General features: G+C 52.1%; 5 protein-coding genes across 5 annotated transcripts; 2 read left to right on the top strand and 3 right to left on the bottom strand.

The window, feature by feature from the left end:
• Positions 1-115: 115 nt before the first annotated feature.
• J4E84_001403 (uncharacterized protein) lies at positions 116-870 on the bottom strand (the record flags this gene model as incomplete). The annotated part of the gene is made up of 2 exons (XM_049384035.1): positions 116-556; positions 607-870. 2 exons carry the CDS (start codon positions 868-870, stop codon positions 116-118), a joined length of 705 nt encoding a protein of 234 aa, XP_049249553.1.
• Positions 871-1327: 457 nt separating this feature from the next.
• On the top strand, positions 1328-2771 carry J4E84_001402 (uncharacterized protein; the record flags this gene model as incomplete). The annotated part of the gene is made up of 3 exons (XM_049384034.1): positions 1328-1714; positions 1825-2557; positions 2608-2771. The coding sequence occupies 3 exons, from the start codon at positions 1328-1330 to the stop codon at positions 2769-2771; spliced, it is 1284 nt and encodes a 427-aa protein (XP_049249552.1).
• A 584-nt stretch (positions 2772-3355) lies between these two features.
• Positions 3356-4795, bottom strand: J4E84_001401 (uncharacterized protein; the record flags this gene model as incomplete). The annotated part of the gene is made up of 1 exon (XM_049384033.1): positions 3356-4795. The coding sequence occupies one exon, from the start codon at positions 4793-4795 to the stop codon at positions 3356-3358; it is 1440 nt and encodes a 479-aa protein (XP_049249551.1).
• Positions 4796-5170: 375 nt separating this feature from the next.
• Positions 5171-7554, bottom strand: J4E84_001400 (uncharacterized protein; the record flags this gene model as incomplete). Its single annotated transcript, XM_049384032.1, has 2 exons — positions 5171-7470; positions 7524-7554. The coding sequence occupies 2 exons, from the start codon at positions 7552-7554 to the stop codon at positions 5171-5173; spliced, it is 2331 nt and encodes a 776-aa protein (XP_049249550.1).
• Positions 7555-7870: 316 nt separating this feature from the next.
• J4E84_001399 (uncharacterized protein) lies at positions 7871-9130 on the top strand (the record flags this gene model as incomplete). The annotated part of the gene is made up of 1 exon (XM_049384031.1): positions 7871-9130. The coding sequence occupies one exon, from the start codon at positions 7871-7873 to the stop codon at positions 9128-9130; it is 1260 nt and encodes a 419-aa protein (XP_049249549.1).
• Positions 9131-16132: the final 7002 nt, after the last annotated feature.

Raw genomic sequence — 16132 nt, 5'->3', positions numbered from 1 at the left:
GCTGACCTCAGCACTCGACACCACCAGATTGCAAAGTATACGACGCAGGTGTGAATGTCGATTGGGTATTTCATGTATGCGTTCGAGGTGAGGCGAAGGCGTGTGTGCAATCCCATCAACCCAAGCCTCTACCCCGTCCCCGCGGGAGCCCTCGTCCAATGCCACTGCCTGCTCGACCTCGTGAGTCGCTGCGACTGATACCACGTCCGGTCTGTCCGCCTACGCCGGTATAGTTCCCTGTAGACGATGTCGAAGCACCGCGTGGTCGGACGCCCCTGCCTCTGCCTCGAGTACCTGCCCTGGGAGCCGCCTCAGCCTTTCTGCGATCCTCTTCTATCTTCCTAGCCGCAGCTTCTCTCCGCGCCTGCTCGTCTGCCGCCCGACGTTGTGCAGCCTGCTGGCGGTGTACCTCTTCCTCCTCAATGTCAACCAAATCTTGCGACGCACCCTGCCATTGCGGGTTCAAGATCAGACGCTGATTATGTTCTGTTTGGGAAAGTATGCGCGTCCATGTTTGGAGCAAGGTAGACGCGTTCTGGACGGTGCGTGATACAGTCTATTCATCGTCAGTCTAGAGACTGCGGTAGTTCTACTATTGTCCCTTACAGCCATGTTGTCCTTGGCCTTTTGCAGGCTCTCAACTACGCCCTCGATGACCTTGTTGACGTTTCGTATGCTCTCCAACTCCCTGCGCAATGCTGCCTCGCGCGCCTCTTCTGTCGTGTAATGCGACTCCTTTGAACGTGTCTTTGCTGCGTCATTGTCCGCATCTTTTGTCTGCTTCTTGGTCTTGCGTGCCGCGGGCGTGTCGAACAACGCGTCCGTGTCCGAGTCGGAGAGGTCAAGCGCGCCCAGGTTCGGCGGGTCCATGCTGTGTTCAAGGTGCTGTGTATTGTGTCGGACTCTTCTAGACGAATTGATTTGGTGAGTTTCAACGACTGACAGCGTTGGCGTGTTTGACGTATTTGGTTTGGCGGGGCCAGCGGTTAGCAGGGGTTTGTTGATGTTCCGCGTTGCGCCAAGGAAGGAGCACCAGCCATCTGCGCCTGCCGTCCCAACCTCGCGACTTCCTTCATTCCCCGTCGTGACATAGCCCATTGTCTCCACCCGGCTTTGTCCTTCACCTTCACCATCACCAGCCCTACCGCCATCTCCACTTGCGCGCATATCGATACTGCATCCATTGTCATCCCAACGTTGAGGCCCTGCGACATCGAGCTTGCTGTGGCATTGTTTTGATTTTGGATACCCACAATTCGCCCTGTATTGCTACAACAACACCACAACTGCCCTATCCCAAACAAACACCCGCATCATCCCACCCAACATGGAGCGCACGCCGTCCCCGCCCCGTCGCGTCCACACGCCGCCCGCGCCGCTGTATGGAGACAACTACGAGCCGTTTTCACCGCGCCGATCGCGCAGAGTGGCCGCCCAGCACGACGCTCACACTCACCAACAGGAGCGGTCAAGCCCACGGACCAGGCGCGACATCACGCCAACGGCCTCTTCTCACGCCAAGCGTTCTGCAGCCCGCGCAAACGCTTCCTTTGCACTCTCACCACCGTCGTCGCCTGCATCCCCACAACACCAACACCTCCGCTCCCCACGCTCGACCCGTCGCGCGCCCTTGGACCTCAACCCGCTCGACTCTGACTCCGACACGGCTGCACCAAGCTCGTCCCGGCGCACCTTGTTTGCGAACATGGCTCCTGTATGTTACCTGAGGTGACCGCCTGGGCCCGATGCGGTTGACAAACAACCGCGTCGAGTGCCGGACGGCCTCCGCACCTAATACAACCCAACATGCTAACTTCTCCACAGGGTATGCTCCCCACTCCCGCAAAGACGCCGCGCAAGCGTCGCATCGAAGACGTCAGCTCGACCGCGCGCGTGTTGTTCCCCGCCAACCGGCCTTCAACCATCGACGAAGCCATGCCGACCCCGCGCAAGGGCCGCAAGACCAAGAACCTCTACACTCTAGAGAGCTTCGCCCAGCAGATGGACGAGAACACCGAAAAGATCCCCATCTACACCGACTCCAAGGAGCGCGTACCCACTCCCGGTGCCCAGACTGAAGACAACCCATTCATCACCGTCAAGGGCAAGGGCAAGGCAAAGGCTGCTCCTCAAAAGTCAAAGAAGGTGGTCGACCGAAAGACAGCCAAGATGGAGGCGGCTGTCGATCGTGACGAAGGCATGGTGTACATCTTCCGGGGCCGCAAGGTCTTCCGCAAGTTCCATGACGACGCACCCTCCGGCGCCTCAGCGGCAGAGGAAGACGACGACCTCTCCGCCGATGACAAGCAAGTCCGCCGCCAGATTGGTTATGAAGCCCGTCGCCCGCTTACCCGTTCGTCTATCAAACCCCGTCTTCTGTTCCAAGCAGAGATCAAAGAGCGCGACCGCGCCAACGGTGTTGAGACCGACGACGAGGAGGCGACCACCGACATCGATGCGTCCGTCGCGACTCCGAGCCGCAAGAAGGGCAAGAACGCCGTCCCAACACCATCGCTGCTCACATCGCCGCCGCCTACGACCCGCAAGCTCAAGAAGGGTAAGTCTCTTCAACCTTCGCCAGTGAAACCCCCGCTTATACAGTAACAGAGATCTCGTTTGATTCATGGTCGCGTGTCAAGTCAGCGCACAGCTCCAGCAGCTCCACCAAGACATCCAAGAAGCGCAGCGGTGAGCCGCTCGAGCGCGAGGCAGCAGACAAGCGGGCTCGCAGTGAGCACTCTACCTCATCCATGTCAATTGACAACATCTAACGGCCTTCAGCCCGTTCGTCTTGAACAAGTCTTCATCGTAGCTTGTGTTGAGATACTATCACCAAGCGTTCCCAACTCCCCTTTTGCATCAGGTCCTTTGTGACTGATTGTTTGCATAGCGAGCGTTTGCTTTTTGTGTTCTTCGACCTATGCGAGTCGAGGAACAGGATCAGGATACCCACGATTACATTACGAAAAGGTTCGCATTACTGACGGCCTTTAATGTTTGTTTGGTACTGAAGGGTAGTGGACACCTTTCTTTGCTAAGAGGGCATTGTAATCGGTGTTTTCTCTGGGGCATTTACTGGACAGCACGCATATGTGCGTTGGCCAGAGTAACTTAGTTAGTAAGTAGGGAATACGGATTTGACTGCGGGATCACGGTATGCAGTTGCTTGGTATCTGGGCGTCTCGATGAACAGACACCGAGCTGGTGTACGGTGCTCAGCGGTTGAATCGATGGTAAATGGAGGACATGGAAGGGAACGTAGTATAGATCAAGGAAAATACGAGTGATAACTCTGACCAAACTTATTCGTCGTGAACATGCTATGCTGTCCCGTCTCTCCACAAGATGTCCTCTCTCAACGCCGTCCCAGATCAATGTCCAACACCTTGACCATCCCATCCTCCCGCTCCCCTCCCTCTCCCTCCACCCCAAAGAATGGCACAACCGCCCTATTCACCACCCCCTCAAAAAGCCCCTCAATCATGCCACTCAACTCGCTCCCCGTCTGCCTGAAATCCGGAAACGCATTCACCTCCAACAGATACGTGTTCAGTCCCCCATCCTCCTCAATGCCCACCATGAAATCCAAGCCAAAGATTTCGAAACTGTTGGGTAGAGGCTGGAAATGTATCGACATGCCCCTCGCCGCAGCTTCAAACGTCGCACCCGTCGTTTCCTTGATCTGCGAGAAGACTTTGTCCTTCCAGTCCGGTTTACTCTCAAGTTTGACGGACCCGAGGTCGGGCTGGGAGGGCAGGGAGGAGGGGAGATCCCAGAATAACCCCACACTGCCCTCCCTATCCCCTGACTCTTGTAAACACGTATTCGTCAGGTGCGCGCGCATAGCTTCGTCGCGGTCGGTTTGTAACACGTCGTCCCACGGAGGGACGTAGGGTCGTGCGGCGAAGAGGGCGAGCATGGGGCGGTAGACGTAGACTTGGAGGGCGGATGTGGCGAGGACGTAGGTGCGGATGTGGAATTTGCGGAGCGGAGAGGGTGAGGAAGGGGAGGGGGTGGATGTGGAAGGAGGGGTGAGGAGTAAAGGGGGGTGGATATAGGGTTGTGCGATGAAGTGGCGGAGTTGGGATGTTATGATGCCGTTTCCCTCTTCTTTCTCTTTCTCGTCTTTGCGCTGCTCGCCGATGCTGAGGCTGCTGTTGGCGCCGGCATCACTTCTCGCATCCTCCTCATCCTCATCATCACTCTCAGGATCCCACTCCTCAAAAATCCCCACCAGTTCCTCCTCACTACTAAACAGCCTAATCCCCTGCCCCCTCTCACTCATCCCCGGTTTCAGAATCCACCATTCCCTCTTCTCCTTCCCATCCCCCTCCCCATCCCCCTCCCTTAAACTTTCATTCCTCCCCCAACTCTCCTTCAACTCCCACGCCTCAACCAATGCATCATCCAGAAACTCCGCATAATCGACTTCAAACTCCACACTCGGCTTGACATGTTTCTTGAGTACGCTATCCGGGTATTTGGTTATCCAATTCGCGATGGTGGTGCTGAGGTAGTGTTTCCGGATTAGGGCTTTGCGGATTATGTAGGCGTTGGCGAGACTACTAGAGGACTGTTCCATGAGGTGGTCGAAGTCGATAGATTCGTATTGCACCCATTGTAGGAGGCGGGAGGAGGGGGAGGGGAGTCGGGAGATGGAGGATATTAGCGAGTAAGATGAGTTTGGTAAGCGCTTTTCGAGGGCGGATAGGATGAGGGGTTGGACGTAGGGGTCTTCGTAGTTTATGAGGGCGTAGATTTTGTTGTCTGTGGAATCAGAGTCTGGGGCCGCCATGTTGGCGTGTTCTGAGTTTGGAAGTTGGTGGTCCTGCTCTTTCCCTCGGTGATGTGGTCGCACGTGCGTCGTTGGTATAGTTAGGAATCCTTCACTTCTCTCCGTTCATCCAGTCTCAGAATCTTAGTAAAGTGAACGCAGTACTCAATTCAGCGTAACAAAGCGGGTATAATATTGTACAAGATAAAAACAAAAGGAAAGTCGTTAATGCGGCTTCGCTCCACGCTAAAGCCTTGCGGTATCCATCAGCCCAGAAAAGTCGAAATGCACCCCGTTGCTCGCTTAGCTCTAGCCAATCAGCGAGCTTTGTGACCCAAACGCCCTCCCCTTCGTGTTTTTTTGTGTATACCTCCCCTAGTGTTTTCCAAATAAGAATTAAACAACTTCCAAATCGTCGTCGTCGTCGTCGTCCATAGCAGCAATAAGACCAGCGTCGAGACCGCCTAGACTCTCGCGTCCGGGCTCGCGGATGCCTTTTCCAGCTAATAAGAGACGCGCCTTCTTCTTCGCTGGACTGGCTTCGCGTGTACCGCGGAATGCAGAAGGGAAAGAAGTGTCCTTCTTCGGTGATGGGATACGACCGTACTTGAAGCCCCAGCCGACTGGGTCGCTTGAATTGGATGATTTCGCCGATGCTGTGCGTTTACGTTTAACAGGCGCCAAAGAAACATCGGCTGACGTACGGTTGAGTAGACTGGTAAAGTCCACGTCGGCGGGTTTGTCGGGCTTTGCGCCTGAGGAACCTTGCGACGATGTGTAGCCTCTTGCGGGGAGGTTCTGGGTACCAGCGCCCTTGAGCTTCATGTAGTCGCCTCCGGTGCTGCCATCTCCCATCGTGCCCAGCTTCTTTGCTAGTTCCCTTTCCTTCTCCTTTTCGGCGAGTTGCTTGCGGAAGCGATCTTCTCGGCCTGCTCCGCCTTCCCAGTTTTGGTGGTCGCGATCGATGAGCTTGGCTGCGCCGCCGGGTCGTGGAGCGATGTAGACGGTTTCGTGGAGTTCGCGGTCGTGATACTTGCCTTCTCTCTTGAGTTCATCACCCTTCGGGCCACCGCGTCGGCCAAACATGCCGCCGCCTGGTCCTCCACCAAACCCGGTCATGGTGTTGACTTGCATGCGGCCCTTCCTAGCCTTGTCAACCTGGAGTTGGATGTGAAATTCGCAGAACTCAGTCTTGCGACCGTCGATCCACTGACCACACTCTTTGCCGTCTTTCCGTTGTGCATGGCAGAAATCTAGATCTCGCGCGGTGCCAAGTTCTAGTATGGTGTCGTCTGAACTTGATAACTTCAGTGAGAACTTGCCGGTGTCGCGATTCCGTGGTGGCATGATGTCCGGGTTTAGGATAGCAACAAGTGTGCCGAGAGGCAGTTTCCAGAACTGCGAGAAGCCAGTGTCGAACAGGAAGAGATCGAGCTCCCATTTGAGATCTGTCAGACGGATAACCATGAACTTGCCGTTCTGGTCAAGGTTCTTATCCTGGTTGCCTTTGGTCTGGTCCTTCGCGGCGTTCTTGGAGTTTTGTGGTGTCGACTTTGAGCAGATGACCCCAAGAACAACGTAGTCGTTCTCCCAATCCGGTGGATCATACTCTGGCGCCTTGACGGTCTTCAAGAGTTGAGGTATAGTGAGGACCGTCTTGCCTTCTAGTGTACGGGTGACCACATTGTGTTGCATTTCTCTCGACTTGAGGTGGAGACCAGAGAACGATTCGAAACTAGGAGCATCGGCGCTTTCGTCGCGTGAGGAGATGTCGGCGTACTTTGTGGCGGTCGGTGTTGAGCCAAAGCTGCTAGACGTGGCCTTGGAAGAGGAAGAGGTCGGGCGTGAACTCTCAGGCCTGAAGGATAATGTGGAGCCTGGTCTTGGAGTTGGCGGACCACCAAATGTACGGTTCTGTAAGCTTTGCGTTCGGCTGTGATTCCTGAGGGCCGGCGGAGGCATGTCGCGCGACGTCTTGGTGTCGGTACTCTGAGACGAGCTGGTTCGTGATAGCGACGGCCGGTCTTTCAGCGCTTCGATGTTCTGCAGCCCAAACCCCCTACTCCGTCTCTGCTCAGCCTTGTCTTCCTTCTCTTCGCGCTCCTTCTCCTTGTTCCTGCTCTCCGCGATGCGCTCACTGAAGGACTTGATCTTGGGCGGCTCGACATCCTTTGATGAGCCCAGCCGCGACGTGCGCCCACTAACAGCACTTCCTGGCCGCTTGAGACTAACATCGCGGGCTGTGAGTCCCTTGTCTATGCCCAGCATAACGCGCGCAGGACTCTTCGGCTCGGTTGGCGCCTGTCGCATCCGGACTGGTGATCGCGGTACCTCGACATCGGTGTCTTGTCTGGTCTCGGGCCGCGGCAGGTCGATTCTGCGCATGCTGGTGGCCATGCTCGCTCGTGATGATGCTCCATTGCGATCCAGATCCTGGGACTCATTCTTCTTCTTCTGCAGCGCCTTCAGCTTCAGCTTGGCCTCGATGGCCTGGAGTTGCAGCTGGAGCGTCTCCTCATCCTCCTCTCCGTCACTGCCCGCTGGCACACCTCCGCGCGACATTGGACGGCGTTTCGAGGGGGATGGCGATGCGGAGTCGCGCTGGCGGCGGCTCTCGTACCTCTTACGGCCGGACGGCGAGCTGAGAAGGGCTTCGACGGGCGACTGCGGGGGCCAGTTGGGCTGGTTGTTCTTGACTGTCACTAGAGTCAGCGCATGCCGGCACCTTCGCATACTGTAGGCGACTTACCTTTTGACTTGGGGCTCTCCCGCACGATCATTGTTGTGATGGTGCAATATCGAATGCGCTATCTCGCAGTGGCCCATAGCAACGCCAATACTGGAAAGCGGGAAAAGCAAGATGGGAAACAGTCGATCGTCAGGCAGGACTCACAAGCGCATAGCCCGGCCCCGTAGCGTTTGTTGACACCGGACTGTGGTTCACCCCAGACTAATCTAATCCGAAACCGTGACGTGACAGGGATTGCGCGTGTAAGGTTGCGCCCACGCGACGCGCCTGAACTCCGATTCCACCACGAATTCGAGACACCACATTCGATACTGTATATGCCCAATTACACCAGCAGACACCTCGCAATGGCACGCACACGTTCAAAACCCGCAAAGGCCGCGCCCAAAGAAGCCACGCCCGAACCCACCACCACAGCCAAACCGCTGCCCGCAAGCACGTCGAACCCCCCGAAGCTGTTCGTTCTGCCAAAAGACACATCCAAAGACGCGCGCATAGTCAGCCTCGACAACCCCGCAAACGATACACCATCACGATACTTCTTCTGCCCCCAGAAAGGCTTCTACGAGTTCACGCGCATCGCTGCGCCGAAGAGAGACTTCAAGAGTTGGTTGATAACAGGAGAGAAGAGCGAGGATGACGCTACAGAAGAGACAGACACCTCACGGATAGGCAGCGGCTACATCACCAAATCTGCCGACCTCTTCATCGCAACACCGATCGACATCCTGTTCCTCATCCTCCCCGCCCTCACACCAAAGTCAGCAAAAGACACGAAGCAACATTTCCTCGCCTTCGATGACTACCTTGACGCACTCTCCTCTTCGTCGCCACACTGGAAAGCGCTGTTATCGCAATATACCACCCTCAAGACTATGATAGAAACTAAGATGCGAAGGATATGCGACACAGTCGACGCAGGCGAAGAGTCCATGTACCGCCTTTCGCACCCCAAGCTCCTAGAAGTCCTCCTTTCAAAAGCCGAACGCATGGTGAAGAAGGGGCTTCCGCCGTCGATGGAGGATAGGTTCATCAAGACAGCCCTGGAGATACCTGTCATGAGCATAAAACGCGAGGAAAGCACACTGACCACCGTGTCACCAACGCCAGACGCGGACGTAGACGCGGAGAAAGAGAACAGCACAATAGTCGACTCGCAAACAAGCGTCACAACAACCATCACAACCCCCGACGACGCCCCCTCAAAACCCACCCTCACAACCCCAACAGAAATCCCCCACCTCCTCCGCCTCCGCACATCCCTAACCTACCTCCTCTCTTCCTACACGCCCCCATCCCTCCGCAACCCCTTACTCGCCCTCCTTTCCGCACGCTTCACACCCCTCGACACCCACCTCTCCGCCATCTCCGCTCTAAAATCCGAAGCGCTGTCTCTACGCAGCATATCAGACAACATATCCCGGAAGAGGGCGATTGAAGAAGACGAAGAGAAGATTGCGGAAAGGGAGGAGAAGAAGCGGAAGAAGGAGGATGAGGAGCGCAAGAAGAAGAGTGAGGGGAGGGGGGTTAAGGCGCTGAAGAAGGTGGATACGAGTGGGATGAAGAAGATGAGTAGTTTTTTTCAGGTTAAGCCGAAGGGGAAATGAAGAAGTTGAGATGGGAGGGGTGGTGTGTCGTGGGGTCGTGGGGTGGTTTGCATGTGTACGATAGTAGGGAAGTTTTGATGGCGTGTGGTTGGGGCATTTGAGAGCTGACGATGGTGATGATGATCATCATCATCACTTAAGAAATCTCAATCAGCATTGCCGCGAACGAGCAGCGCACGCCATATGGTCGTCATCCACGCTTTTTGGAGAATAACAAGGAAGAAAGAGCAGACCCGAAGTCATGGGTCTTTCCCAGCCCTGTCTTTTGGACTCCAAGACTGGAGGTGTTGGAAAGAAGAATAGAACAAGAACCCCAAGGGGTATTTATACAAGTCCCAGTCCTACGCCAAGAACATACGTTTCTTTTTGCATTGTTTCGAAAACAAGACTGGCGCACTCCATGAAATTGTTGATCCAGAGTTTTGAATAACAATCTAGGGAAAAAGAGCGGAGCCGAAGTCATTGAATTTTATCTTCTTCTTTTTGGACCCCAGGACTGGAAGTGTTGTAGAGAAGGGAAAGACAGAAATTCGAGGAGTATTTGTACACGTCCTCAGCCCTGTGTCAGGAACATGATTTTCTGTTTGTGTAGTTTGAACAGCGCGAGCAGCGCACTTCATAGATTGTTAATGATAACTTTTAGAGAATGATCGAGGGAACAAAGAGCAGAGCCGAAGCCATTTGTCCTTTTTATCTCGATTTTTGGAGTCCATAGTTGGAGGTGTTGTAGAGAAGAGAATGGCAGACCCGAGAGCGGTACTTTATACATGGCCTTAGCCCTGTGTCAGGACTATAGGCTTCTAGTCGTGAATTATGAACAGCGCAAACAGCGCACTCCATCATGAACTCAAGAATCTGTTTTGGAGAACGCCCCAGAAAGACGGACAAACACATAGCAAGGTATCCACGCCTTTTCAGACTTCAAGGTCGGAGGTGTTGCAGAGAAGAGAAAGACAGACCCAAGAGCGGTATTTATACACGTTCCAATGCTTCGCCAGGAGCATGTCTTTTGTTTCGGTATGTTTATGCAGCTCGAGCATTGCTCTCTCATGCGTGGGTGAAGAAACTTGTTTGATGCTTCCAGGAAGTTCGTCTTTCCAACATGATTATATTCTGATTCTCTTTCAATTCCTCTCTTTCTCCGACCTCTCTCATAGCATCGCTTGATACGATTTTGAATCGTCTCAGCACCATGGGAAAAGGCGACAAGAGGTTTGATGAAGTAGATGCAGTCCAACAGACAGTCATATATCTCTTCCAACCAGATTTTGTCCGTAACAGAGTCATTTCGGTGTAGAAGGCCGGAGAACCCCAGAAACAGACATTTGTGTGCTGCTGTAGTGTTTCTGGGTATGTTCGACATTGGGAGAACCGTTGTTGTTCTGGGAGTCGAAGGGAAGAGCAGCCATGAGGTGGTCGAACAAGAGTTTTGGACCGAGAGACATGTGACCATTTGGTGCCCGTTTTGGTATGTGGGAGGAATGTTTCAGAAGGGAGAAAGCTTGCAGCTTGCACGGCGTTTTATATCCCCAGAACGAGACTATCTCCTGGTGTCAAAAAATGGAAGACTGTCCGAAGCAAACATGGCGCGTTCAGATGCCTATTTTGGATACTGCAACCCGTAAATGGAGGCTACTGTGGTTTCGGAAGTCGAACGGAGAAGCAGCCATGAATGTTAGAGCTTGTGTTTTGAACCGAACGACATGGCGCCGTCGTCTTCGTAATTTTTGTAAAAAAGAGGAGGCTTTAGGAGAGAAGAAGCTCGCAGGTTCTACCGCACTTTGTGACCTCTGTCCCACGCTGTCACGTGGTATAGCAGAGAGGAGGACTGTCTGGAAGGAGGCATTTATTTGCCGATATAAATCTTTGGACACATTTACAAAAGGTATCATGTTTTTTAGTAGATGGTAGAAACCGGCATGTCCTCTGCAGTCGTGCTTTTTGAACCGAACGACATGAGAGGTTAGGATGCCCATTTTAATCAATTGGAGTAGGATTTCAATAGAGACAAGCTCGAACGTTCCACTGCTTTCATGTCTCGAGCCAAAGACTGCTTTCTCGCATGCAAGATTGGCATTCAGCCGGAACAGACCATGCGTCTAGCTGTCCAAAGCTTTTGAACACAGGCCGCAAACATGTGGGTCTTTTTGGGGGGTGATCGCAGGAGCAGACATCGCTTTGTAGAAGCGAACGTTTTTGGACCGGACGACATAGACCACGGCTCCGGCGGTTTTGGTAAGATGAAGTATGCTTTGAGTATAGAGAAAGTTCGCAGCTTCCTCAGCATTTTATACCCTCGGGACTAGTGACATCTTGGCGGTCGCTGGTACTTGGGTAACACGTGACTGTAGACGTTGACACTGGGCAAGGTATTACGACCAGCTCATCACTGTTCAATCCATATCAGTGGTGATGGAAATAAAGTGGCTTTTCAACCTGGACGGCAAACATAGGTGTAGGTATCGTGTATTTTCATGGAAGTCCCTGTTGCGAATTTGAGTCGGAAGAAGAGCAGCACGCTCATGTCAAAGCCAAATGACCCTTTTGATGGGCTAAAAATGTGGACGATCTACGAGAGAAGCAGCATGCTCTGCTTGCCGTTTATTTTTGGAGTCAAACAACATGGAGATGACATTGCTCAAATTCGATAGATGGAATGCGGACTGGAAGCCCAGGAGGACATGAGGCGGTCATGTTGTGATTTTCGGTCTACCCGGAGAGACCCGGGGGAAAAGTCATGGAAGTAAAGCTCGCGGACTGCTGGACATCCTATTGTTGTCCGTGCATTTTCTGTGTGGCTTCGGACAGACTCAGACAGCATGTCACGTGTCTCTCGCGGGTTTGTATCATTTATGCCGAGAAGGATAGGGGAAGAAGAACAGGAGGAGAAGACATATTAATTGAATGAAATAGTTTTGGTGCTCGCTCTCGCAGAGATCAGACATACGTATGACGCACAAAACTTTTGATTTTAGAAATGAGCGGATTGAATGGTTAAGGAAGAAGAGCAGAAGGAGTAGCTTTTATATCTGCTCAGCACCGACGCCAGTTCATTTGGAGCTTGCGTCTAGCTTTCCAGTTGTTCAAACATATCCAAGGGTTTACACAAGCATGTGCACAGCGACTTCGTGATAGCCAATTCATGACATCCACGAACGTTGAATTCGGTGTCAATGCCAGTTGAAGTATGGATAGTGAGAGAAAACCTCGGAGGTCGCTCATCTGCCGGTTGTTTTGTGCTTTCGATATAGCTTCTCTCTCCACCGATTTCGCCGCTCGAGAGGAGATCAGTCCATTCGATATTCGTGACGACTTTTCATTCTCAGAGCATGCCACTCTTTCTCATTTGCTCAGTAATTGTAGAATTCCAAAAGCTTTCAACACATATGGAACTTTTGGACGTGTTTTTTGAGGTTTGCGTGTTTCTAATGCTTTAGAAGAGGAGGACGAAGCAGATGTCTTATAGCAGAGGCGGCAGAGCCGACGGGCCCATCCAAACCCAAAGATAAACATTTTGGAAACTAGCGGAGTGAGGCTCTCTCGTCGGTCTGCTACATGGTTGTCTTATATGCAGTTTTGATATCAGTGGAATGCATGTCGAATGCAAAGCTCAACATCCCATGCTGCCAGGCGATGCTCGACACATCAAAAAGGTCTGTAAGTGTTTTGAAATATGTTAAAAGCTGCTCAGAAGACGCCAGACATTGGTTTGTAACCACGTTCTTTGGTAAGATAGAAGAGCAGTGTGATGATGAAGAAGGTCACCCAGATCGCGGGGTTTATATAGTGCTTAGACGCTAGCGACCCCGCCTTCCCACCGCGTCATGGCCAATGCCAACATCTCCACGACTCTTTTCATGATGATGCTGGGCTGTTCATTTTTGGAGTAGCCTCTACTTTTGACGCAATGATTGTCGAGAGACTGATGCGCCGGAACTCCGACATGTTTAAAGGCCTTGGGAGGGTTGAACATGGCCATTGCGAACTCATTGCGCTCATGAAGCAAGGTGCAGACAACGGCTTCGAAGCCCATGGGAGGTTGTATCTTATTGTTTTGGTGTTTCAACACAGAAGCAGCATGGAAGAGGTACTGACCGCTTTCATATCTTGTCCACCACAGGGACACAGCCATGGGATTTCGCCATTTTGATTTAAGTATTGTTGAAGAAACTGCAGATCCTCAAAACATTGGGTCTCATGTTGAGGCTTTTGGGAAACCATTCACGAGGAGTGTGTGAGCGAGAAAGCGAACAGCAGTGCCAGGGGAAGGCTTTATACACAGTCTGCCGACACTTCGCAGTAACGCGGCATGACTTAGTGTTTGCGTGGGTTGGTTCATGTAGCGGTGTATTGATGTTTTTTGGGACCGCAGCAAGTCCATGCATGTTGAAATGTGATATTTTCGGGAAGGCTGTCAGAACCAGAGAAGGCGGAGCCATAGCAATGTATCATAATCGTTTTAGTAAAGCAGGGAGAAAGATGTGTAATGAAGAAATCAGAAGGTCGGCAGCCGGAAGGAGGTATTTACACATCAGCCAAGCCCCATTTGCACGTGACAGTCATAAGAGAAAACGAGAAAGACAACACCGGCGGCTGGTATATTCGCCGCGGTGGTGCATATTTGAGGTGTCACGATGCCGGGCTGTATTTGTTGCACTTCGATAGCACCGCCGAGCACACACACATGCAACACCTATACACCGTTTTTGACGTGCCATAAACAAATTCTACCGATATTCAGCGCGAAAAGAACGAAAGTCTCGCCCATGGCCCTTGTCCAGTATGATTTTGAAGGATACCGCATTTTGAAGAATTGGCATTCGAGGAGAGGAGACACAAGGTCGATGGAACTTGAGTATCCTTTGCGAAGTCCACTGAGCCATGCCTTAGAAGATGAGATATTTTTGGATTATCGTCTCATACGCCGGAGCGTGCAACTTTTCGAGGGGACGCGACATATCGCTGGGTAGTTCCGATTTCAGCGACATTCCTATTCTCATAACGTCTTTGTTGAATGGTTTAAGCAGTTCAGACGGGCTTGCAGACCGCAACGAACATGGAAATCTTGATGTTGGATTTGGAAAAGACAACGAGGTCATAGTACTGTACAAGTGTCGTTTTGTAAGTGTCCAAAAAGAACGGGGAAGAGCGAGCCATGGCATGTGCCGACCACGCTTTGGGAAGTCACTGGAAAGCCAGTGTGTTGTAGAAAGGAGAAGAGAGAAGCTGGCGGAGAGAGGTATTTATACACAACACGCTCCTCCACACCATCCAAGTGGTCCATGGGTGTTTTTTGCAGAAGCAACGCAGACATCGAGAGACATCTTCGCGTTTCCAGACATGAGCCTTTTCTGGGAGATATCCCAAGTATTGCTCCACATCTTCCGAAGAACAGCATGTGCCCATAGTCATCGTTTTTAAGAGTGCGCAGCCATGGCAGCAGGAATTATGATTTTGAAGATTTTGGGATTAAGAGGAGAGAGGGCGCCGCACATGGCCCACTCTGACACGGATTTTTTGATCAACAGTGTTTTGGTATTTGGTATGAAAGGTGGGAGGTACTGCCGCGGAGGAGCTTTTATATGCAACTCCGAAGTCTAGATACTGTAGAAGTGCTTATAACAGTAGCAAATCTTTCTTGCTTCCATCAAGCTTTCGACATTCACTTTCGCAGAGATCTAGAGGAGCGGAGAACATGTCCACGATTTCCTACTCTTTTGAACAGTCCTTCTCGTCTTCCATATACCAGTATGACCAGATTTGTGGTAATACAAAGGCAGAAGCGGAGGGACGAGCTCATGGCTGATGTATGTGCCACATTTTGATGAAGCGAGGCCAGGCGCAGAAAGCAGATCATCAAGGTGATCTAGTCGCTCTTTGGTAGGGTGATGGAAGAGACCGAGAGCTTTGTCATGACAATTCTCTAATTGGGCTTATTGGCAATGCAACAACAGAACTGCAGAGGGCAGAGCCATGGAGGCGTTCACTTCGGCTTTTGGTGTAAAGCACAGGACGGTGAAGGTATAAAGAAGTAAGACACCCCAGTCCAGGAGGTATTTATATACACGATCCCCAGCTCAGAAAGCCGGGAGACCATGTTGGACGATCATATTTCTTTTGTAAGGGAGAAGACGAAGCGGAAGCCTCATGACGTTCTTGTTCTTGTTGTTGAGAAGCCGACTGCTCAATCATTCTCTTGAGCCCTGTTTCATTTTGATGGCCTTCGGGGCTGGCAGGAGACAGAAAACATAACAACTCTACGGTGAGCTTTAGAGTGGAGGCGCGCACTCATCGAAAAGTATGTTCATTAGTTTTGGGTGAAAAGAGGAGGAGGCAGACATCCCAAAGCTCCATCAGTATCTTGGAGTACGAAATGAATATGGTGTGATGAAGGAGTAAGAAGAGCAGCAGCTGAGCGGGCTTTTATACGCCTTCATCCACTAGCGCAGTCATTCGCTTTGCTTTCTTGGGTTTCGCAACGCCGAAGCATGACATAGATGTATTCGCGTTTTGGGAACATAGCCGCGTGCGTCTCCGATTTACAGTGTTTCCAAGCGTCCAGACAGCCATATGTCCACATTGATGCATTTTTGAAGGCCAGCAGGCAGGACAACATTCTTGAAGTCTGAAAGCGCTTTGGTAGACCACACCCACACATGGCTAAATGGCCGCGGTATTTTGAGACCGAGGAGGCAGACGAACACCATGGTAGGAAACCATAGTGTGTTGGAAAAACACCAGAGGTGTGTGGGATAATTAAGACAGGAAGGCTCAGCAAAGATGAGGTTTTTATATTCCAACTACCGACAAGGCCCCGTTTATAAACGGTGCGGTGGCTGTTTGGTGGGCCACACCCACACATGGCGAAATGGCCTAGGCATTTTGAGACCGACGAGGCAGGAGAACACCATCGACTCGTTCTCAGGGACTTTTGGAAAGAATTGAGGGAAACTGTAGGATAGTGAAGACAGGAACAGCCGGCAAAGACCGGGTTTTAATACT

Source organism: Alternaria hordeiaustralica (genome assembly GCF_023758085.1).
Source record: "Alternaria hordeiaustralica strain BMP 2776 chromosome Unknown scaffold_1, whole genome shotgun sequence".
Lineage (NCBI taxonomy): Eukaryota > Fungi > Ascomycota > Dothideomycetes > Pleosporales > Pleosporaceae > Alternaria > Alternaria hordeiaustralica.
The sequence above is the reverse complement of the archived record's forward strand: the minus strand, read 5'-3'. Positions and strand labels throughout refer to the sequence as shown.